The sequence below is a fragment of the Canis lupus genome, chromosome 20 (genome assembly GCF_048164855.1).
Source record: "Canis lupus baileyi chromosome 20, mCanLup2.hap1, whole genome shotgun sequence".
Lineage (NCBI taxonomy): Eukaryota > Metazoa > Chordata > Mammalia > Carnivora > Canidae > Canis > Canis lupus.
The window spans coordinates 6851960-6876845 of NC_132857.1; the positions used below are offsets into that span (position 1 = coordinate 6851960).

At 42.6% G+C, this 24886-nt stretch overlaps 1 protein-coding gene across 2 annotated transcripts; it reads left to right on the top strand.

Moving 5' to 3' along the window:
• Nucleotides 1-488: 488 nt before the first annotated feature.
• Nucleotides 489-15835, top strand: PCDH18 (protocadherin 18). Of its 2 annotated transcripts, none has more exons than XM_072788377.1 (4): nucleotides 489-2966; nucleotides 3863-3951; nucleotides 4046-4209; nucleotides 13110-15835. In XM_072788377.1, the coding sequence occupies exons 1-4, from the start codon at nucleotides 504-506 to the stop codon at nucleotides 13775-13777; spliced, it is 3384 nt and encodes a 1127-aa protein (XP_072644478.1). In that variant the 5' UTR covers nucleotides 489-503; the 3' UTR covers nucleotides 13778-15835. The 2 variants fall into 2 exon arrangements, with proteins under 2 accessions (XP_072644478.1, XP_072644479.1); XM_072788378.1 differs by having other exon boundaries at nucleotides 3866-3951.
• Nucleotides 15836-24886: the final 9051 nt, after the last annotated feature.

Here is a 24886-nt window from a genome sequence, read left to right on the forward strand (position 1 = left end):
CCGGCCCCGCCCCGCCCCGCCCCTCCCCTCCCCTCCCGGCGGGTCCGGCCCCCTCCCCCCCGCCCCCGCGCCGGGGCCTCGGGCCGCCCGGGATTCGGGGCCCCGCTGATTGGCTGGCGGCGATTCCGCACACGCCGGGCAGCGGAGCTTTGTGTGAGTTGAAGTGAAGTTGTGCCGCTCGGAGCCCGGAGTCGGCGGCCGCGGGCTGGTCCGCAGCGGGGCGGGGAGGAGGGAGCAGGAGCAGCAGGAGCAGCAGGAGCAGCAGGAGCAGCAGGAGCAGGGCCCGCCGACCCGGCTACACCCGCCGACCCGGCTACACCCGCGGACCGCGCCGGCCGGGAGGGAGTCGCGGTGCGTATGCGGCTCGGGGGCGCGAGCCGGGGCGGGGGGCGTGCGGGAGGCGGCGGGGCCGGGAGCTGAGCGGGAGCCGAGCGCGCCGGGCCCCCCCCGCGGTCCCCCCGCGTCCCCCCGCGGCCCCCGGGCCAGGCGCCCCCGCGGCGACCATGCGCTGCCGGCTGCTGTGCGCCCTGCTCGCCGCGTCGCTGGGCTGCGCCGTCCTGGGCCGCAACCTCCGGTACCGCATCTACGAGGAGCAGCGGGTGGGCTCGGTGGTCGCGCGGCTGTCGGAGGACGCGGCCGAGGCGCTGCGGGGGCTGCCCGGCGCGGCCGTGCGCTTCCGGGCCATGCAGCGGGGCAGCGCGCCGCTGCTGCGGGTGGACGAGGACACGGGCGAGGTCAGCGTGGGCGCGCCCATCGACCGCGAGCAGCTGTGCGCGCGGAACCTCAACTGCTGCATCGAGTTCGACGTGATCACGCTCCCCACCGAGCACCTGCAGCTGTTCCACATCGAGGTGGAGGTGCTGGACATCAACGACAACGCCCCGCAGTTCGCGCGGCCCGTCATCCCCATCGAGATCTCGGAGAGCGCGGCCGTGGGGACGCGCATCCCGCTGGACGGCGCCTCGGACCCGGACGTGGGCGACAACGCCCTGCACACCTACTCGCTCTCCGCCAACGACTTCTTCGCCATCGAGGTGCGGACCCGGACGGATGGGGCCAAGTACGCGGAGCTCATCGTGGTGCGGGAGCTGGACCGGGAGCTGCGCGCCAGCTACGAGCTCCTGCTCACGGCCTCCGACCTGGGGGTGCCCCAGAGGTCCGGCTCCTCCGTCCTCAAGATCAGCATCTCGGACTCCAACGACAACAGCCCGGCCTTCGAGCAGCCCTCTTACGTCATCCAGCTCCCCGAGGACTCCCCGCTGGGCACGCTGCTCCTGGACCTCAACGCCACCGATCCAGACGAGGGCGCCAACGGGAAGGTCGTCTACGCCTTCAGCAGTCATGTGCCCCCCAGAATCCTAGAGACGTTCAAGATCGACTCAGAAACGGGGCATCTGACTCTCTTCAGGCACGTGGACTACGAAGTCACCAAATCCTACGAGATCGACGTCCAGGCCCAAGACCTGGGCCCCAATTCCATCCCGGCGCACTGCAAGATCATCATCAAGGTGGTGGACGTCAATGACAACAGGCCGGAGATTAACATCAACCTCATGTCCCCCGGGAAAGAGGAAATATCCTACGTCTTTGAAGGGGACCCCGTTGACACGTTCGTGGCCCTGGTCAGGGTTCAGGACAAGGATTCCGGGCTGAACGGGGAAATCGTGTGCAGGCTTCACGGTCACGGCCACTTTAAGCTTCAGAAGACTTACGAGAACAACTATCTGATCTTGACCAACGCCACGCTGGACCGGGAGAAGAGGTCCGAGTACAGCTTGACCGTGATCGCCGAGGACAAGGGGACGCCCAGCCTGTCCTCGGTGAAGCATTTCACCGTTCAGATCAATGACATAAACGACAACCCACCCCGCTTCCAGAGGAGTCGGTACGAATTTGCCATCTCGGAGAACAACTCGCCAGGGGCCTACATCACCACGGTCACAGCCACAGACCCCGACCTGGGAGAAAACGGGCAGGTGACCTACACCATCCTGGAGAGTTTTATCCTGGGAAGCTCCATAACGACCTACGTGACCATCGACCCATCCAATGGAGCCATCTACGCCCTCAGAATCTTCGATCACGAGGAGGTGAGTCAGATCCCTTTCGTGGTCGAAGCAAGAGATGGAGGAAGCCCAAAGCAACTGGCAAGCAACACCACAGTCGTGCTCACCGTCATCGATGAGAATGACAACGTCCCCGTCGTTATAGGGCCCGCGCTGCGCAACAACACTGCGGAAATCTCCATACCCAAGGGGGCCGAGAGTGGCTTCCACGTCACAAGGATCAGGGCAATTGACAGAGACTCCGGGGTGAATGCTGAGCTCAGTTGCTCCATAGTAGCGGGCAACGAGGAGAACACCTTCCTAATTGACCCACGGTCATGCGACATCCACACCAACGTGAGCATGGAGTCGGTTCCCCACACGGAGTGGGAGCTCGCCGTTGTCATCCAGGACAAGGGCAGTCCTCAGCTGCACACCAGAGTCCTCCTGAAGTGCGTGATCTTTGAGTACGCCGAGTCCGTGACCAGTACAGCAATGACCTCAGTAAGCCAGGCGTCTCTGGATGTCTCCATGATTATAATAATCTCCCTAGGAGCAATTTGTGCCGTGCTGTTGGTCATCATGGTGCTGTTTGCAACTCGGTGTAACCGAGAAAAGAAGGACACTAGATCCTACAACTGCAGGGTGGCCGAATCCACTTACCAGCACCACCCGAAGAGGCCATCCAGGCAGATTCACAAAGGGGACATTACGCTGGTGCCTACCATGAATGGCACTCTGCCCATCAGGTCTCATCACAGGTCATCTCCGTCTTCCTCTCCAACCTTGGAAAGAGGGCAGATGGGCAGCCGGCAGAGTCACCACAGTCACCAGTCCCTCAACAGTTTGGTGACCATCTCGTCCAACCACGTGCCAGAGAATTTCTCCCTAGAGCTCACCCATGCCACTCCGGCTGTTGAGGTAAGATCATTCTCTGCATCCCTTCACCGACCCAGTCAGCTCCTAGGGTTCACGAGCTGCCTTATGGGTTAGCCATGTTTCCATTGAGAAGTAGACAGCAACTCTTAACAATATTCAAATCACATTGGATACAGGTTGCGTTGTGTGTACGTAGCAGGTATGCATACCTCAGCCTGCTGTTTGGTTTTCCTTAAAGAATTTGCTTGCATGGGTTTATGTCTAATACTGAAAAATAAATGTGAAGGTCCTCAGTGACTGTCTAATTAGAATTACCGTTACTTCCCAGATTAAGGTACTGGGGGCCAAGTATAAATGGACTTGTTTTATTTGCATAGTTGTGGTTCCTTCCTAACCAAAAAAAAAAAAAAAAAAAAAAGAAAAGAAAAAAAAACAAAAACAAAAACAAAAAAAAACAAACCAAAATAAAACCACAAGGAGAAAAAACAAAAAACAAAAAACTGAGGCCTCCAGAATGCCATCTGAATGCATGTCACATTTGTTCGACTTTTGTGATTTTTCTGGCATGATTTCAGCTGCATGTGTTCGAGTTGTTGTATTTCATGACATTTCCCAGATATTTTGATAGCTGGTCACTTTAATCTGCCCTAGAAGATAAAGGAAAACAAGCTGTTGTTTAGCAAGGAGTTCTCTTTCCAAAAGAAAAAGCCAGTGTATGAGGTCATTGAAAGCTCTCTGGGGGGTGTTCAGTTCCACGTGGTGGCTGCCTGCATAGGTCCGCCACCTTCCAGCAAATGCAGCCCTTTAACACACAGGTGACGTGTTCAGTTGGGACGAACTAGTGAGCAACTGTTTTTCCCTTGCTTGCAGCTTTTGAGTATGGGGGGTGGGGTGGGGTTTGTTTCCAAGAAATCAGTTCTTGTCTGTTTGGTTTCCAGCAGGTCTCCCAGCTTCTCTCAATGCTCCACCAGGGGCAATATCAGCCAAGGCCAAGTTTTCGAGGCAACAAATATTCCAGGAGCTATAGGTATGAATGACCTTTCTGTTTATTGCCTGTTGAGTCTCCAGTAACGTGAATGCAGAAGAGTAAAACCCAAGCTTTCTCTGATTCATCTTTCTAGATACGCCCTCCAAGACATGGACAAATTTAGCTTGAAAGACAGTGGCCGTGGTGACAGTGAAGCAGGAGACAGTGATTATGATTTGGGGCGAGATTCACCAATTGACAGGCTGCTGGGTGAAGGATTCAGTGACCTGTTTCTTACTGATGGAAGAATTCCGGCAGGTAAGAGGGTGGCGGGGGTGCTAGGTCCTTATTTCCAGACCTGCTACACCCACGAAGTAACGGTTTCTCCCACGCTTGTATTTTTCTTTGTCCTTTGCCCTGAAGGACCTGTCGTGTGTACACTGCTAACAATGAACAGGACCTGGAACACTTCAGCATCTTTTTCTTTTTTTTCTTTTTAAGATTTTACTTATTTATTCATGAGAGACAGGCCAAGGGAGAAGCAGGCTCCATGCGGGGAGCCCGATGCGGGACTCGATCCCAGGACCTCGGGTCACACCCTGAGCTGAAGGCAGCGCTCAACCGCGGAGCCCCCCGGGCTGCCCCAGAATCTTTTCCTTTAAAATTCATGTTAAACTGTTGGTAGAGAAGGAGCAGCCATCAGAGCTTAGCAGAACAAGAAGAAAGGAGTGAGGGGAGGAGGCTAGAAAAAGCCACACCACTTCTTTCCTCTTCCTGCCCCCTCCATCCAGGCCTGCCACAGGACAGTCTTGGGCAACTCTTTATGAAATTACTGGGTGGTGGTTGTTATTCAAACAGCCTGTTTTGGTGCCTGGTGGTGAACTGGACTATAATTTGGAGGACACACATTTCCTGTGATGGGAACCAACTCACAGAATCAGAGATTAAAATACGCTAGGAAATGGTACCACCTCAATCACCAAAAATAGGACAAAGAATGCATCTTGGTGGGTGGTGAGCACAGAATATTTTTTGCCACCTTTCATTTTCTATCTCCACTGTAGTGGAAGAAGAACAAGAGTTTAAGAGGGGAGTTTAGAGGTACATAAGCCAGGTGGAGGCGATCCTAGGAAGTTATGAGCCACGTTTTCCTTAGAGCCCCCCCTTCCCCCAAGTTGTGCAATAGAAACTCTCTGAATCAACTGGGTAGATCCTGACTACCTCATTGGAGCAACCCTGTTGCCAGAGTTGGGGAAATTAAATCGACTCTTAGGGGCACATCAGTGTTGCTTTGGCTACTTAACATTTCTTTTCTTTTTTTTTTTTTAAAGATTTTATTTATTCATGAGAGACACAGAGAGAGAGAGAGAGAGGCAGAGACACAGGAAGAGGGAGAAGCAGGCCCCACAGGGAGCCCAATATGGGACTTGATCCCGGGACTCCAGGACTATGCCCCCAGCCAAAGGCAGGCCCTAAACCGCTGAGCCACCCAGGCATCCCCTACTTAACGTTTCTAAAGTCCATTGAATGTTGATAAAATGACTGCCATTTGATAAATGCAAAAAAGGCAGAACAAAACAATTACCCATATGTGTCCATCAAACGTCTATTTTCTAAATATGGATAAGAAAGGGAGTTTAGGAAAGAGTCGTGAAGGAGCTTCAGAGAGCCACGGAAATGCAGGTGAAAGCACTGCCAAGAAAGTTCTAGTGCTGATGGTGATAGTTGCCGCCCATATTAACTCACTTTGTCCCTACACTTCCCTAGGGTCCATGAGGACTTGGGTACCTGCCTTCTGTCTCCCAACACTTCAACAGACTTAGGAATCAGGAGTGGGGTGGTACCATTTGCTTCGACATGGATGGAACTGGAGGGTATTATGCTGAGTGAAATGTCAATCGGAGAAGGACAAACATTATATGGTCTCATTCATTTGGGGAATATAAAGAATATTGACAGGGAGTAAAGGGGAAAGGAGAAAAAATGAGTGGGAAATATCAGAAAGGGAGACAGAACATGAAGAGTCCTAACTCTGGGATATGAACTAGGGGTGGTGGAAGGGAAGATGGGCGGGGGGCGGGGTGACTGGGTGACAGGTACTGAGGGGGGCACTTGGCAGGATGAGCACTGGGTGTTATGCTATATGTTGGCAAATTGAACACCAATAAATTTACAAAAAAAAAAAATGGGAGTGGGGTGGTAGGAAAGGTAGTGTTCTCCTCCTCCTCCTCCTCCTCCTTCTCCTTCTTCCTCTGCTTCTGCTTCTTTTAGGTTTGAAAACTGAAGCTTATAAAGGTCAAAACATGTGTTCCCAAATCAGGCAGTTTGTTGTGGTAGAGGCGAGATTTGGACCAATCCTCATACTCTTGAACACTAACCTGGGGATCCCTGGGTGGCTCAGTGGTTTGGCTCCTGCCTTCGCCTGGCATCATCCTGGAGACCTGGGATCGAGTCCCACATTGGGCTCCCTGTGTGGAGCCTGCTTCCCCCTCTGCCTGTGTCTCTGCCTCTCTCTCTGTGTGTCTTGCATGAATAAATAAACAAAATCTAAAAAAAAAAAAACAAAAAACAAAAAAACACCAACCTAGAGTAATATGAAGCAACAGGTTTTTTTTTTTTTTTAAATAAATAAATGTAGCAATGTATTTGTTTCTAAATTCTTGATTGAGTCCCACTAGTTAATTGAGTCTATGAAGTGATTGAAGGCTGCTGATTCCATTATGTCACCACAGTACTAGGTCCTGCATCTCTGGCAGGATGGATGCATGGGAAGGGCTTCTAACAGCATCAAGGGCTCCAAGGTACATGAGAACCAATATTTGCACAGCAGTGTCTTTGTTTCTTTGTTTTTTTTTTTTTAATTTTTTTTTAAATTTTTTAAATTTATGATAGTCACACAGAGAGAGAGAGGCAGAGATACAGGCAGAGGGAGAAGCAGGCTCCATGCACCGGGAGCCCAATGTGGGATTCGATCCCGGGTCTCCAGGATCGCACCCTGGGCCAAAGGCAGGCGCCAAACCGTTGCGCCACCAAGGGATCCATAGACTTCCTATTTAAGGGAAGAAATAAATCTCTGACAATCTAGTGGACTATATCTAGCCTCAGAAAGCTTGCTCAAAGAGAGCCAGTTTTATTATTTAAACCAATGAAATGAAAGAACCAGCCGGCTGAATTTCTATGACTCAGTGATGCTTGATGGGACTCGATTTTGAATATTGATCTCTAATTTTGAATCAGGTGATAGATATCCCAAATTACATTATTTCAGTAACACAGAAAAGTAGCATAATGGGCATAACATCCGTGTTTTATTATAGAAGTTATATGTTAAACTGAATGGTGTCTATTCACTGAGATTTTAATTTATTGGCATAGTTAAAAGGAAAGTAACTGTCCCTACTTCGATAACCTTTCCATTTGGGGGCCTATATGATGCCTAGAATCCTTTTTATTTATTTATTTATGTATTTATTTATTTATTTATTTATTTATTTATTTACTTACTTATTTACTTATTTATTATTTACTTTTAAAGGTTTTATTTACTTATTCATGAGAGACACAGGAGGGGCAGAGACACAGGCAGAGGGAGAAGCAAAGTCCCTGTGGGGAGCCTGGTGCCGGGACTCGATCCCAGGACCCTGGGATTTCACCCTGGGCCAAAGGCAGACAGACCCTCAACCACTGAGCCACCCAGGTGTCCCCTAAAATCCTTTTTAATTCTGAAATTGTGTAATTATAACAGCTCACCCACCTGGTTTAGAAAAAAAGCAAGACTTCTCTTTCCCTCTTTCAGAGCTACCAACGCCAGACATGTTGACGGCAGTAGAGTTATCCAACCCTTGCATTAAAAAAAATAAAATAAAATAAAAATAAGTGTTAATAAAGTCATTGAGGCAACAATAGGTAGATGTAAAGTCTAGGGTAACAGTCTTACGTGGTGAGTGGCTTTAAATTAACTTCTTAGAAGTGAACATTTCTTTTCAAAGTTAGAGGTTCACTTTTATGGTATCAGTAATAACACCACTTAATATATAGATAGTCCTTTAAAAAACTCCATAGTTACGCAATCTTAATCTAGGCGTGTAGTGGGAGAGCTATATTGCTGGTATACGGTGTTGTTTTATAGTAGACACATTTCTTTCTTCCTAGCTGCCTGCCTCCATGTGGGGAAGGCATTCTGGCGGCATAGAGCACTGGGATATTACCAGTGATTTATAAAATATTTTAAACCTTATTCATGTCTGGCTAGTATGGGGAAAAATGTGCATATTGAGTATCTATACAGAGATAATCATCCTTTAATTATGACCATCATTCTGATGATACTTCAACCATTTTCTGGCTTGCTATTCATTCTGGCAGCTTTGGCCAGCACATTAGAGCATAAAACTTGTGCTTTGTAAACTTATATTCCCAGGAAATAGCCCAACTCCAAAAAGAAAAAAAAAAAATGTAAGTCCACATCTGAATGCCATTAACAGAAATCAGTGCAGTTTTCGAGAGCATGTATATTTTTAGGACTTGAGTGTCTTATTCCAACTATTTTTCCTGCATCAAACTGTGATCAAATATAGATTATGTTTCGTTGCATTGCCTGCCAGCAAGGTCATTTCTGGTCATTCATTCTATTAATTCCCACAGAAACATCCTTCATTCTGAGCAGCGAGACCAGCAAGCATTTTTGTCTGTTAGCTCATGTTTGTCAACATACTTTCTTCCTTACTCATTCAGCTTTGAACCCCAGGGCCACGCATGCTCCTGCGACATTTCCATTCTCCCAGTCTATCAGCTGCGCCAGCATGATTTATCAAGGCTTCAGATTTTGTGTCTTGAGCTACTCCTTTATTGGGCTCATTCCACTTTTCATTAATCTGCCATCTGCAATTACTTAACTCCAACATTTCTCTTTAATTCCGTGTTCTGTCCATCGTCATGGCCTATATCCCCGTTGTGGCCTCTCTTCCACGGCCACTTTACTGTACCAGCGCACAGCCTGATAGTCATTCTCTAGCACCTCCTCCCTTTGTCAAATATTTCTCTTACGCAGCTTGCATAACTTTCTCAGGACATTTTAATTTACATTTTTGGGGTTTGAAATCAGTAATTGACTTCTGTTGCCCAGCAACGCCTAATAAAACGACTTCCCTTGACATTCCAAGGCCCATAAAATCCTGTCCTAGCTTATTGACTCTCCTCCGTTCCAACTTTTCTTGTGTCTTTTGCAATAGGCAGAGCCATGTCTCCACCAGTCCTTTGCTCATGGGGCCTTTCTTCCTGAAAAAAACTGGTTTCTCTTCACTATTTCTGAGTCCCCTTCCTCTCTCAAAAGTTGTTTCAGGTGTCTCTTTAACTACAGCAGCTTCCACTTGCCTTCTTAGTGTTTCTTTCCTTGACATGCCTTCAGCATCATGTAGCCTGGCACACTAGCTGGGGGCTTAGGGCTACCTTTGTTACACTTGACTCAGAACTGGATCCCAAACTATTTGAGGACAGGGGGAGCGATCATCTCACTTTACATATGGCAGCCTCTGATTACGCAACCCATCGTTTACTTAAGAACAAATGGCCTACAAGAAATTAGGCATATATATATATATATTTTTTTTTTTTCTTTTTTTTTTTACTTTTTCTCCTTATGTCAGGTCCTACCTAGAAGGTATTGTACAGTCACAAAATTGACAGTCATATGATGGGAAGGAAGAGCTCTCTGCTTCCTCACCCCAGCCCCTTCCCAGAGGAAATTTAACCCCCTGGCAGCTTTCAAGTGGAGACACAAAGACTAGCCATGTGCACCACTTGCCAATAAGCTCCAACTTACTGGATGCGGTATGAGGCGTCTGGGGCACTGAATTATGTATATGCACTGAGAATGTTTTTAAATAGTTGAGTCTCCAGAGGAAAGGTGGAAAATCTCAATGAGACAGCAATGCCCTACTCTGTGCCCCTGCCCCCCTCCCATCTCTATTACTTTCCCCAAACTTCTCTCCATTGGCTTTTCTTCATCAGTGTTTCCTACTTCATGGATTTACAGAACTTGAATGTTAATTTGCCGTTGTATAATTAAAGCTCCACTTATGTCTTGCAGAGTTATGAAATAGCATTCCCTGGTCTAAAAATTTCTTGTAACCAGATTACTTGTGAACCTGAACTTTCATTGTAGTCGTCCAGATTGTATTTTTGGTTATATGTTGATTACGTTCAGGTCTTTCGAAAGTTGAACATACGCAGGATCCTTAGAAGCCTGTGTGATTTTTCCTCTTTCCCCACTCTGTCATTAAATATTGAGAGAAAAACAAAGCCAATCAAATAATCAATCCAACAATTAAGTCCTTCCCACAGAGTTAAAGGCCGGAAAACAAATGAAAGGTGTCATCAGATCTGTTTCCCTTCCCTCTAAACAGGATGTGTGTAAGACAAGATAGACAGATCTCCTTTCCATTTTCAGAGACCCAGGGAATTAGGGAAAAAAATTTCATTACCACTTGGAGAATTATTTCGCTGCTGAGAAAAACCTCATTGCTAATTAAGGCATTCCAGTTACTTTCAACTCCTTTTGGTTTTGTCCACATTAAATGATGAGCAATAGTTAGCAAATATTTCCAGGCAGTAATAATGCATGAAGTCAGTACATCTAAACCTGCTTTTGTTCTTAAATCATCCACCCTTATTTAAGCTTAGCCCTTCTTCATGGCAAAAGTACACAAGGATTCTTGGGGTTTGCCCTTTGTTGTACCCACAGCACTCACGCCCTCTCTGCATTTTCCCTGCTTTCTTTGTATTTTTAGCTTTCCTACCAGTCCAACATTCTGCTCTCATTTTTGTTCCTCAGATTAACCTCTTCTCTGTAAGAACTGAGGCCCAGAATTGGTAGGTTTAAAACTGAACCATCTCCAAAAGTTTAAGTGATGAAAGGCAGTGACTTCCATCCCTTTCAACATAGTCCTTCTTTTTTTTTTTTTGTTTTTTTTTTTTTTTTTGAGAGAAGGAAGGAAGGGTGCATGGTAGAGGGAGAGAGAGAGTGAGAATCTTAAGCTGGCCTTGGAGCCTGATGTGGGGCTTGACCTCACAACCCTGAGATCATGAAATCAAGAGTTGGACACTTAACAGACTGAGCCACCCAGGTGCCCTATTTCTCTTTTTCTGAGAGACAACTTTTACTCTTCACTTTCCTTCTTTTGTATATAAATCTTTAAAATGTTATTTGATTACATAAGATCTACCCTCTTAACGCTTTTTAAATTGTACAATCCAGTATTGTTAACTACAAGCCCAGTGTTGTATAGCAGATCTCCAGAACTTGCTCCTCTTGCTTAACCAAAACTTGATACCCATTGATTAACAGTGCCCCATTGCTTCAACTTCCCACACGCACACACCTCCTGGGAACCACCATTCCACTCTTGGATTTTACACAAGTTTGTTCATTTTAGATAGATACCTTCTATACATAGAGTCACATAGAGTGTTTATCCTGTGACTGGCTTATTTCACTGAGTATAATGTCACATATTGCAGACTCTTCTTCCTATTTTAAGGCTGAGTAGTATTCCATTGTATGCGTCTACTACATTGTTTCTATCCATTTATCAATAGTGGACATTCAGGTTGGTTGTTTTTTTGTTTTTTGTTTTTTGTTTTTGTTTTTGTTTTTACACATCTTGGTTACTGTGAATAGTACTGCAGTGAACAGGGAAGTGATAATGTCTCTTAGAGATCCTGATTTTAGTTCTTTTGGTTAAATACCCAGAAGTGGGATCGCTGGGTAATATGGTGGTTATAGTTTTATTTTTTTGAGGAACTTCCAAATTGTTTTCCATAGTGGCTGCACCATTTTGTGTTCTTAGCAACAGTGTACGAGTATTCCAATTTCTTTACGTTTTTGTCAACACTTGTTATTACTTTTTTTATAACAGCCATCCTAACAGATTTGAAATGCAATCTCAAGTGGTTTTGATTTACATTTCTCTGATGATTAGAAAATGTATAGTAACTGATTATTCTATGCAGACATTTTACCTGGTGCTAGGGATACAGCGATAAACATAATGGACTACTTGCTTCCCCCAACAAAGGATTTGGCATTGTTCAAGAATCATCCTTTTCCAGGATCATTTGGGGAGAAGAGAAATCTTTCCTAAGTAGCTAGATCTAGAGAATTAGCTCTCAATAGATAGGTATGCTTGGTATCGATCCAGTTTTTCTTCAAATGTAAGATAATTAGTTTGCATTTTCTGCATCCTGTCACTTGCTCTAAAACAAAATCGTGATACCAAAGAGACCTAATTGTCACTAAAAGATATGGGTGATTTGTGGAGTATTTTTTACATTTTTTGCCTTCCCTCATTGTTACGTACTTTAGTTATTATATTTGGCAAATTTAGAGATTTTTCTCCTCTTTTATTTCCTGTTTTTCTAGTATCATCTATCATTTTCTATGAGTATGGCCACTCACATTCCAATAAGGCTTTATAACAACTGGAAGAACTAACCAATGGATTTTTTTTTTTTATATTCTTCAGCTTTTGATGACTTTTCCATCTATTTGCATTTCAGACCTCTAAAAGAGGACTTCTTAACAGACTAACTATGGATGCCTGGTAGTTGGGGATAATTTACACCTGCTATATTAAGTAACAAATCAGTAAATAATCTAGAATTCATCTGAGAGAGATTAATAAGGAGAACAACCTGATAGCTTATATTCCCATATGCCTCCATTAAAAGTAAAGTTGGTCGGATAGACCTCAATATCTAGAAAGCTACGCATAAGTATTACTCAAAAAAATTATCTGGTGGTGTTCTAAAATTGTGGATTTCACCTTATAGCCCTGAGTTTTTTAGAATTTATGTTCAGCAAATATTGCATCACCCATATCTTTGCTCTTTTTCAGTCATCCTCATGTGTAAGTTATAAATCCACTTTCTCATTACTTGAGGAGCAGATATCTTATCCCTGAGAAGTGTGTGAGTCATAACCCTCCTTTCCTTATTTGGTAAAGAGGGTGGGGAGAAAGGACAGTCCATAAAACCGATATACAAATGAAACCTAGAAGTGTAGTCCATTTAGTGTGTAGCATAACAGGCCAGTGTCATGGTAGTAGTTTAAAAGTGTTCCATTTTTTTTTTTTTTTTTGAGAAGTATAATGACATTTGCTGTATCATTTTGAGTCATGTTGGGTCTGATAACGAATCCCCGTTTGCTTTCCCTGGTGTAGCGATGAGGCTTTGCACGGAGGAGTGCAGGGTCCTGGGACACTCTGACCAGTGTTGGATGCCACCACTGCCCTCGCCATCCTCCGACTATAGGAGTAACATGTTCATTCCGGGGGAGGACTTCCCAGCACAGCCCCAGCAGCAGCATCCGCACCCGAGTCTGGAGGAGGACACCCCGCCTGCAGATTCTGGTGAGAAGAAGAAGAGTTTTTCCACCTTTGGGAAGGACTCCCCAAACGAGGAGGACTCCGGGGACACCAGCACATCCTCTCTGCTCTCGGAGATGAGCAGTGTGTTCCAGCGCCTCTTGCCCCCTTCCCTGGACACCTATCCCGAGGGTGGCGAGGTGGACCGGTCCAACTCTCTGGAACGTCGGAAGGGACCCCTGCCAGCCAAGACGGTGGGTTACCCCCAAGGTGTGGCCGCCTGGGCGGCCAGTACCCATTTCCAAAATCCTACCAACAGCTCTGGTCCCCCGCTTGGGACCCACTCCAGCGTGCAGCCTTCTTCGAAGTGGCTGCCGGCCATGGAGGAGATCCCCGAGAATTATGAAGAAGATGACTTTGACAATGTGCTCAATCATCTCAACGATGGGAAGCACGAACTCATGGATGCCAGCGAGTTGGTGGCTGAGATTAACAAACTGCTCCAGGACGTCCGCCAGAGCTAGGAGATGATGCTGGCCACGCATTTTTGTTTCCATATCTGTGGAAATAGGGGACAGAGAAAGCCCCTGAAAGAACTGGCATTGCCAAATAATTGCATTTATCATAAATGTGTCTGTGTATATTGAATATGAAATACTGTATTTTCGTATGTACACAATGCAAGTGTGATTATTTTAATCTGTATTTTAAAAATACATTTGTACCTTATATTTATGTGTAATTTAACAGACAAATTTTATTTTTTTACTCCCATGAGAAACATGTCTTTCCTAATCACGTAGAAACTAGCCACTGTTCAAATGTGATCATGCCAGTCAACCACAAAGTGTAAGGGCACTGTGTAGATTAGTGACGTCGGGGAAGACGTTGCCATGCTGTCGGAACAACCCCACTAAAACGTTATACAGTCCTTAGTTTCATTAAGTGATCCAGTTTCTTTTCTCGATACTTAAAAAGAAAAAGAAAAAGAAATGAAGCATCAGTGAGAATGTTCAATTATTTTATTATTGCCGTTATTTTTACTGCTCTCTGCTAGTCCTGATTGCAGCAAAGTCAGAGCAGGAAGTGAAATTTCATTTTGGGACTGGGAAATATCTTTCACAGACAATGATGAAAATAGGGCTGGAGTCCATGCTTCCTAACCCCCGGGGCCCTACTGTTGTGGAGCATCACGCTGGCCTGTCCTTGAGCATATTTCTCCTGAAGTATTATTGTCTGTTTGTAATCATGGTAAACAATGGATTGCACCCCATCCTCGTAACAGTAGAGATGCTCCAAGGAAATGGAATCTGTCCTTCGAATGGGTAACCGTATGTATCCCAACAGCGAAAAGTACTCGTGGACCAAGACTGTTATGTCCGTGTCCGTCCTAGGGTAGTAAATATAATTGATTTATTCTGAAGCTCTTCTATTTGATTCTTCCCCTCTCCTCTCACAATACTTGAACATTTTTATCTTCTGCAATGTTTTTGCTATAACTATTCACTTTTAGCTTTTGTCTCAGTGCATGACCTCATATTTTTGCTTTTATTTTTAGTATAAGGACATTTATAAAATTATGATTTTGTTATTGCAGTTCTGTTGTATTTGTTGTGTGACAGACGACAAATTCTTTAATTATTGTGCTGTTATCGCTCTGTGTGGAATGCCTTGGTAAAGGAGATCGTTATTATGACTGTTCTCATTTATGACCAAGCTTCTAGTAACGTTATTTCTATGAATACACTATCTTGATTGTACTCTCCAGAAAATTTTGCTGTCAATGAAAATAAAAGGAAAATTAAAAGTAAAGCTAAAGAACTGTCCATAAATCAGAGTCCCTTTTCCTCCATAGATGTTCAAAAGCTTTGCATGAAGCATATTCTTCATGAGAGGATAATTCCGTGTTGAGTTTTGAACGATAAAGAGGGAACACTCGGCTGGCTTGGCAAACAAGAAAAACACAATGGAAAAAAAAATGACTTTGAGACCTGTAATGGGAATGAAAGAAGCCTACCATATTCCCAGTAGATTAAAGAATTTAAATGCATTTGAAGTAGAAAGAAAAAAAGGAATAATCAAATAGTAACTGCTTGAACATTTTTCAAATTAAAAAAAATCCCTTCTCAGAACATTTTGTATTAAGTTGGTTCCAAAAAATGTGCCTTACAGTGTTTCCAAGTGGTGAAAACATTATCCTCCTTGGTTCACTAGTAGGGAATTGAAATACAAAGAAAGTTAAAGAGCCTAAAAGAGGCTAAACTCAGATATTTTAAATCTCAAATGAGCACCACATCAAACAGATGTGTAGGTCTTCCGAAAGGCACATTTTCCTTTGTAGGAGGGATTGGAGTTCCAAGGGAAATTTCCGTTTATTTTTCAGTAGATTACACACATAAATGCTAGCCACATTTGAAAACTTTTTTTTTTTTTCAAATTCACTTCTTTTCAGTACATATTATCATTAAAAGAAAATTTCTTCACTGTTCTTACTTTAAAGCACCACTGGTAATTAGGAAACAAAGCTGGGAATTGATGTTTAAATAATGTGAAGTAAATAAAATGTAATATATTAAACACAACCTTTGTGAATTGTCTGTATAGTAAACATTCCATTTTTCAGACTCCTTGATCCCTTTGGCTCCATTTGATTGCTTTAAATGGTCTTCAGTGATAATACATTTTTTTTTGAAGATTTTATTTATGTATTTGAGAGAATGAGACAGAGCACAAGCAGGAGGAGGAGTAGAAGAGGGAGGGGGTGATGCAGAGAGAGAGGGAGAAGCTGGCAACCAGGGGAGCAGGGAGCCTGACACTGGGCTGGATCCCAGGACCCAGAGATCATGACCTGAGCCAAAGTCAGATGCTTGACCAAGTGAGCCACCCAGGCAACCCAGTGGAAATCTTCTCTTAATGGGATTATCTTCCAAAAATGTAAACTCAACACTGAATCTGTTGCTTAGTAAGTCTTCCTTTTACATGTTTATTTATAGGATGATTGGAATTGGCTTTCTTCAAATTCTTACAGGTTATTAACAGTGTTATTCATTTATAATTTCTTTCTTCCTTGGTGTTTAGCAGATGAGACTTATAAGTGTATTAATCATTTAAACTCTTTCTCCTCCTGTCATACAGCTGCCAAATTTACCGCTTACCAATAGATAATAACCGTTCAGGCCAAAAAAAAAAAAAAAATGGTTAAATTACCCTTACTGGAGTCACTGAAGAAGTCTCATTTGTGAAAATCATCTCAGCATCCTTGCGTCATTCTTTTGATACCAGCTAATGTCAGAAAATATTCAAAACTGAGCTTGAACCATTGACACATGACAATTCAAAAATGTGACTCTATTTAAAAATTAGTTGTGTGGGTGAAAAAGGTATTGCCTGACATAGCAACTTTCATCCCTGCATGAACTCCTAGAACTAGTCCAACCACAGTTCAGGTAATTTGCCAAACTACTGAAAAGGTTTCGATGTTCCCTTCGAATATATAATGAATGCGTCATCACAGTATCAAAGACTGGGGATGCGCTGAACTCTGAAAAGCAATAAATATTGCTATATACATGTAAATTCAAACCGTACAAAAGTCTTAAAGATTTATGTTGAGTTTTAAAAAGAATAAAAACAGGACAGGCATTTTAAAAGACCCAGAGTATTGACTTCCTTAATTGCGAGTTAGGTTCATAAGACAAAGCTATCTTACGTAAAAAAAAAAAAAAAAAAGCTGTTTTATATATTGTGGAAGTATGAGTCGCCTTACTGAGTGTCATCACTTTTAATGTATTAGGATGTCTCTGTGAAGGCTAGAAATAATTTTATGTGGACACATAAAGTTTTAATTTGATGAATTAAGCTATTTGAACCATTGAAGATGCCTGCCATTCAGTTTAGTGCCCAGGACGAACAAAAAGTCACTTTTCTGAAATAAGTAAATAATAAATAATACCTGAATTAGTACAATGCAGTTGAAAACCCTTTAGTGCCCAAGTTGTGCTTCAGTCTTCATCTGTGTAACCAGAGTCATAGTCAAGTGTATACAATCTGTGTACCAGAAATAATAGGGCACCGGATATACTCTAGACTTATATATATATGTGTATACACAGAATAGGTAAACACTGTATGACAGATCTGAAAACGATAGGTATGTGTCTCTCTAATTCATATTTTTATTATACGCTAACTTATACAACCTATGGAACTGTTAGAAGAAGTTTATGAGGGGCTGGCATTGCAAAAATTGCTACCAAAATTTACATACTTCTTGACTTTTAAAATTGCAATAACATCCTACTCTGGCACTTTAAAATAATAGTTTTCTATTTCCTTTTATGACTTCTGCAAGTTGCTCCTCATTCTTGTTTGCTTTTTCAGATTTTATCTTTTCAATTTATTTATTTTATGGTACGCTCTTCCTTGATAATTTACCCTACTGTCCACATTTTATAGCGATCTCCAAATTTTCGCATGTATATAGCTCTTTATATAACCACTTAGATTTTATCAATTTTTTCAACATCTTTTCTTTGTTGTTAATACAATAGAGATCATATTTTTGAGATATGAAACTAATATCTATTCATTCTCAGTAAAGCTTGCTCCTCCAATTCACTGTTTTAATGGAAGGATAAACTTATACAGCTAAGAATGAAAGGGTCATTTCTGCTGTTCTGTTTTAAATTAAGTGTTTTTGAGTGCCTAGGGAGATATTAGTGTAGAAAACTTAATTTATTAAGGGAGGAATTTTTTTGGTTTAAATATAAAACACTTCTTATGTATTAAGGATTGGGCTAGGAAAGGTAAGCTTGGAATCTTAGTACAAGGCAAAGTTAAGTGCAAGGAAATAAGTATGAAAGTAAGAGAGACCCATTAGCCACAGAAAAGAAAGACAAATCGAGCAATTGTTGAGAGCATCGGGCCCTAAAGGTGAATAATAAATGGAGAAAAGCAAAATCTCAGATGTTAGTATCTTCTTTATTCTCACTTCCCATGATCTTTAGATGAACCTGTAGAACGAAGCACTGCTTTGGGGGAAGACGTTTCTCCTTTCCCTGACTCTCCCTGCACACGAGTGCAGATTATAAAAAATAGTGCCAAGGTGTGTGTGCCTCTGACGTAGCGTCTCTCCTCCTCACTGCCTTGGGATGGCCTGCAGAAGATTCCGATGCTCTTTCTTGCCCAAACAGGGGAGGGGCTGATGGCATAAACTGTGATAACATTTCAAAGTGCTTTTACCTAAATGAAGGAAAGCTTTTAAGAGCCCAGGTACATTCTTGTTTTATTAAAAGGTACAATCTGTGGCTTAAAATAACTGACCACACAATATTCTGAACAGAAGAGACATTGACTCCTTTGGAAATAGATCTCTGCGTTAGCCAGAGCTTTAGGATCCAAATAATCTACACAACTTGCAGGAAATCTTGTTATGTGAAATGTAACATCCAAAAAAAAAAAAAAAAAAAAAAAGCAAGAATATGTTATGAATTCTAACCAGAAAAACATTTTGTCAGTCCCTGCCTTGCAGTTTGAATCTGTTCTGCAAACTCATGCCTGGAGGCTGTCCGTGTGGGTTGCATGAACTTCCTCTAGAGAATTTTGATAATTGCTGGGTGTCGGGTGGTGAATACACAAGAAGATCACCTGACCACAACCAAAGTGTCATTGCAGGGAAAGTCTACAAAGGACCAACAGCTACAACTGACTGTTCTTCACTGCATTTTCTCCCTTTCTCCTCACTTTCTCCTTGGATGGCAACCGAGTAGAGGGCCAGCATATCAATCATTCTCTATTCGGCAAGTGTTCATTGTGCCCTTACTGTGTATCAGAGGCTGTTTGAGGTGTTTGAAATACATTGATAAATAAAAAAAGACAAGAAAAGGCGACAACAACTGCTGCTCACCTTTAGAATGGCCAAAATCCAGAACACGGACAATACCAGAAGCTGGTAAGGGCGTGGAGATACAGAAACTCTTCACACACTGCTGATGAGAATGCAAAAATGGTAGAGCCACTTTGGAAGACAGCTTAGAGATTTCTTTGAAAACGTAAACAGAAGTGTATCATATGATCCAGCAGTCATGCTTCTGAGTATTTATTTAGCCAAGGGCTTTAAAAACACGTCCACGCAAAGTCGTGCACAAAGATGTTCATGATAGCTTTATTCATAGTTGTCAATACTTGGAAGCAACTAAGATGTCTTTCAGTCAGCGAATGAATAAAATGTAGAACGGGTCCCATCTAGATAATGGAATCGTGTTTAGTGCTAAAAAGAAATGACCTACCATGCCATGGGAAGCCATGAGGAATCTTAAATTTATTCATATTACTGCACGAAAGGGCCCAATCTGGAAAGGCTTCTCACTGTATGAGTCCAACTGTAAGACATCCTGGAAAAGACAAAATAATGGAGAAAATAAAAAGTACCATGGTTGTCAGGGATCACGCAGGGATGGGAAGAGGGATGAAGCAGAGCACAGAGAATTTTTAGGGTAATTTTTAGGTAAATTTTTAGGTAAAAATTTTAGAATTTTTACCTAGAAAGTAAAGCACAGAGGGTGGACAGTAATGCAAACAATGGATTTGGGGTAATTATGATGTGCCAAAGTGGGTTCATCAACTGTTACAAATGTACTACTCTTGTAGGAAGGTTGCTACTGGGGGAGGTTTTGCATGTATGGGTTCAGGGGGTATACAGGAAATCTCACATTTTCAAAAAAATTTTTTTTCAATTTATTTATTTATGATAGTCACAGAGAGAGAGAGAGAGAGAGAGAGAGAGGCAGAGACACAGGCAGAGGGAGAAGCAGGCTCCATGCACCCATGCACTGGGAGCCCGATGTGGGATTCGATCCCAGGTCTCCAGGATCGCGCCCTGGGCCAAAGGCAGGCGCCAAACCGCTACACCACCCAGGGATCCCTCTTCTCACATTTTTGCTGTCCATATAAAATTGCTCTAAAATAACCAAGTCTTAAAGAGAGGGGGTGGGGATGAAGAGCAAAGTCAGATACGTCCTACTCAGTGTAATGAGCAAGAGGAGGAGGATGAAACGACCAGAGGCCCTACTTTGTTTACCTGTACATGTCTGGCACCTAAAACACTACCTGGCCCATTACAGATGCTCAAGAAATATCTGTGGAATGCATGGTTGATTCTATGTTTCTTCTGAACCCAAATACCAAATACTACCCAGGGAGAAGGACTGAGGAAATATTGCGATGTGACCATAAAGATCTGCATTATGACCCAAACACGCTGAAGTATTAAGCCTCAGAGAACTTGAATAGTAGAAAGTCAAATCAAATCCAATGTTTTCTGCCAGTAGCAGGAACTGGAAATCAAGAAAAACTGACACTGGGTATGACTATATATGGCTATTTATTTTTCACTTTTCTCAGAACCACTTAAATTAGCTTTTGGGGGATATTTTGCCCTTTTCCTTGAGCATTTTTTTTTTCTAGATTAGGTGGTGCAGTCAAAAATCTCAGAGTTGATGTTCCAGCACTACTTCCTTCCAGCCGAATAACTTGAAATAAGTCACATGACAAGGGAGCGGTTGGGTTGTCACACTTGTACTATAATGTTGATAATAATAACACTATTCACCTCAACTGAAGCAAATAACAAACTCTAAATTAGATGAGGAAAACACAGAAGAATTTAAAAACAGGAACGGTGCATTTCTTATGTCATTTTTCCAGCAGCTCAGGTGCAGATATGGAGATTTAAATAAGTTTCTTCCCCTGTTGGTGATTTTACCAGATGAAGTGAAAGGAAAAATTATTTTATATGAAAAAGCGAAACGACAGTTTGTATTGTTACTTTTGGTTGGGGAATGCTGACAGTCACAAAAATAAACTCAAAAAGAACAACTTTTCAAGCATAGCAGAAATTTCTTTCTTCTTATCAAAGTCTTCAATGAAGTTCGTTTGAGGATCAGTCTCATAGAGACCCAACCAGCATTAGCCCATCATTCCAGGGTTACCCTGAAATAAGGAGATCCTTGGAAGGATCGCCTTTCCAGCCAGACATGGATTTCCAGCCATGGAGTAATAACAACGAAGAGATCATTAGGGACCATTAGTGTCATATGTCACTTCCCCTGATAACTCATTGGCTAGAAACAGTCGTATGGCTACACAGAGAGGCTACTAAATGCCGCCTGCTGTTTTGTGGTGAGCAGCACAGTCTCTACCAACCAACCTTTAGGAATTCCTACACTCTCAGAATGTCACTCCTTGTTATTTGTGTAATTTTTATTGGTAATTTCCCGTTTCTTCCTTCAATTCCTGCACCAGAATCTGGACACCTTGACAGAAGGAATTTATTTATTTATTTATTTATTGATTGATTGATTGATTGATTTTATTTGTGTGTATTTATTCATAAGAGACACATGGAGAGAGGCAGAGACACAGGCAGAGGGAGAAGCAGGTTCCCCGGAGGGACCCCCACGTGGGACTCGATGCCAGGACCCTGAGATCACACCCTGAGCCAAAGGCAGATGCTCAACCACTGAGCCACCCAGGCATCCCATAGATTTTTATTTTTCACTTATTTTTGTGTCTCCAGAGACAAGTACAGTTTTTGGCCTGTTAAAGATAATCTAGGAATAAGTAAAAAAATAAAATAATAAAATAAAATAGCATTTCAATCTTCCACAGTAACCCTTTTTTATAAGATTTGTTTGTTTGTTTAATTATTTTTAGGGAGGGAGAGAGTGTGAGAGTGTGAGTGTGAGGGGAGAGTGGGGGAGAGACAGAAGGAGAGGGAGAGAGAAAATCCCCAAGCCGACTCTCCACTGAGAGGGAACCCAGACCGGAGCTCCATCTCACAATCCATGATTTCATGACCTAAACCAAAACTATTAAGAATCTGACACTTAATTGCCTGAGCCACCCAATCGCCCTTAATGGCTTGGGGGTGGGACAAGGCAGGGAGTGTAATGGGGAAGGGTTAGTGGATATAGTTATTAACAGAATCAACCTTTCTTCCAAATAAATATGGACTCATTCTCAAATTCTGTTAGATATCCAAAGACTACCCTGATGATGGAGGTGGGGAGTGGAGCCGGTGGAGACTGCCTGCAAAGCAAAGTGAGGCAAATCTTTATGGTAGAGGAAATGCTTTCTCTTCTGAATAGGGGTAGTAGATCACATTCGTCAAAACTCCTCTAAACGCGCATTTAATACCTGTGTATTTTCTTGTTTTCAAATTGCGCCACAATAAAATTGAAAAAAACTCACAATAAAGAAATACGGCTATGAAGCAAAAATTAAGAATATGGAAACTTCTCACCGAAGCCAGTCAAATCTTTCCTAATTCAACAAGTCAGTTTGGAGAAAGTCCCCAGCGACATTGGCAGTGACTCACCTCCATGACCTACCTACTTTTTTTTTTTTTGACTTTTTTTTTTATTTTTTTAAATTTATTTTTTATTGGTGTTCAATTTACTAACATAGAGAATAACCCCCAGTGCCCGTCACCCATTCACTCCCACCCCCCGCCCTCCTCCCCTTCCACCACCCCTAGTTCGTTTCCCAGAGTTAGCAGTCTTTACGTTCTGTCTCCCTTTCTGATATTTCCCACACATTTCTTCTCCCTTCCCTTGTATTCCCTTTCACTATTATTTATATTCCCCACATGAATGAGAACATGACCTACCTACTTGTTGTGACTTCAGACTTCTTAGGGTACAGAGGATCCACTTAGATCTAATCATCTTAATCCCTGTACCCTCGACTGTGACAAGGAGAGCGGTGCCAAAGCGACCAACACGAACACCAAAGATGAAACTTCACTTAAGGACCCTTCCCATATTTAGGAAAACAAAAACAAAAACAAAACTATGATTTTGTTCTGTTTTGACAGAAACCCAGATTGTCACACCAATAGAAATCTATGTGCATCCACGGGGTAGCAACTATTGAGAAAAAGTAAGTGTATTTTCCCCCAAAGTATATTGTGCGTGCGTATGATGATGTGTTTAACAGGTAGAGTTCTTACCAACTTGTCTGAAAGTACGTTTGGAACCTTTCCCGTCAGCTGTAATACAAGAGAAACCTGAGACTTATCCAGAACCATCACATGAAGACTTTGAGCAGCAAGCAACAAGATTGTTGCTCCAAAATTATAACAATGAGACAGCCAGAGAAGCTGCCAGAATGAGCGGTAGACCCAGCCTGTCAGTTTAGAGCTTACACCATGCATGAAGCATCCAGCCCACAGAGTGTCAGGGGATACACATGACGTTAATGACGATGCCACTCACCACTGAAAAGTATTTGCAGACTCCTTCCTCCCCTACTGAGTAAGTCATTGGTTGAAGGTCTGTGATTTACAGCATTAGCTCTTTTATGACAAGAAATGAGCAAATAAACCACAGGCAACCCAGAACAAAAGCATCATCCCTTCCAGAGCCTTCATTTTTAGTAGAATGCACGCAGTCCGATAAACGCAGACATGCCCTGTAGTCAACTAATGTCCCAGATGAAGGAACATATACTCCAACAGATTCACGGAATATCTGGCCTTCCATAGAAAGAATCTCTCAACTATGTAATTTCTTTTAATGTGAAGGGATAGTTCCTGTCCTTAGCATGAAAAATCTCCACTGATACTGGATTCTCTGGATTTCAATGACAGTATCCAAATTCACTAATTGCACAGATTTTTTGGGGGGTGGTGATTCTGAATATAACTCAGAATAATCCAGTTGAGTCCATGATAGAGCAACTTTTCTTACATCAGTTTCTATCCTGAGTGCTTTTCAATTTTCTTTTCCTGCTGACATGCCTTCAGAAAGTGAACCACTGTTCAGGGCGTCGTATCCTGAATATCGCCCCTTCTATGAAAAGAAAAATTGATTAAATCCCATCTCTCCTTGACTCTTCGCACTTTCCTCATTGTATTTGATTCCAGTTCAGGCAAAAAGCTACTGCTGATAAGTGTTCTTCAATTTGTATAGTATATTTTTTTCTCTCAGGCTCTCAGCTGTATTTTTCATTCAAACAATCTTTTGACTAAAAACTCATAAAAAATGAAACACATGATGGTGAGCAATTGATTAGTTTCGGATTTTGAAAAGCTAATAACAATAACATAAGAATATCGATGCTTGTAGGGTTTAGCAGTACATGAATTGCCTTTCTATTCTGTATCATGCTGTTTTAATTATTATAACTTTAAAATGATAGAGCTAGAGAAACATAATCTCTCTCTTTCTGCCTCTCTATTTTTAGAACATTTCTGACAATTTTATTCCTGATTTAGCTTTGGAATCAATTTGTCTAGTTTCCAAAAATATGCTGTTGGTATTTTTACTAGGATAATATTAAATTATAGATTAATTTGAGGGAGGACTTACGTTCTTATGGAGTCACATATTCTTCTCCAAGAATGTGTCTTTCCTTCTGCTAAAGCCCTTGTTTATGTTTCTCAGTGGCATAAATAGTTTTCTTCAAACAAGATTTTATATGTTTTTTGTTAAGTTTCATATGTTATTTTTTGAAATTTTACTCATACCTGGCTATTGTCCATGAGCAACCCGTTTATTCCTTACACCAATTTTATATCGAGCCCTATAACTGCTTTGTCTTATTATTTCTAATAGTGTAAGACAATTACTACA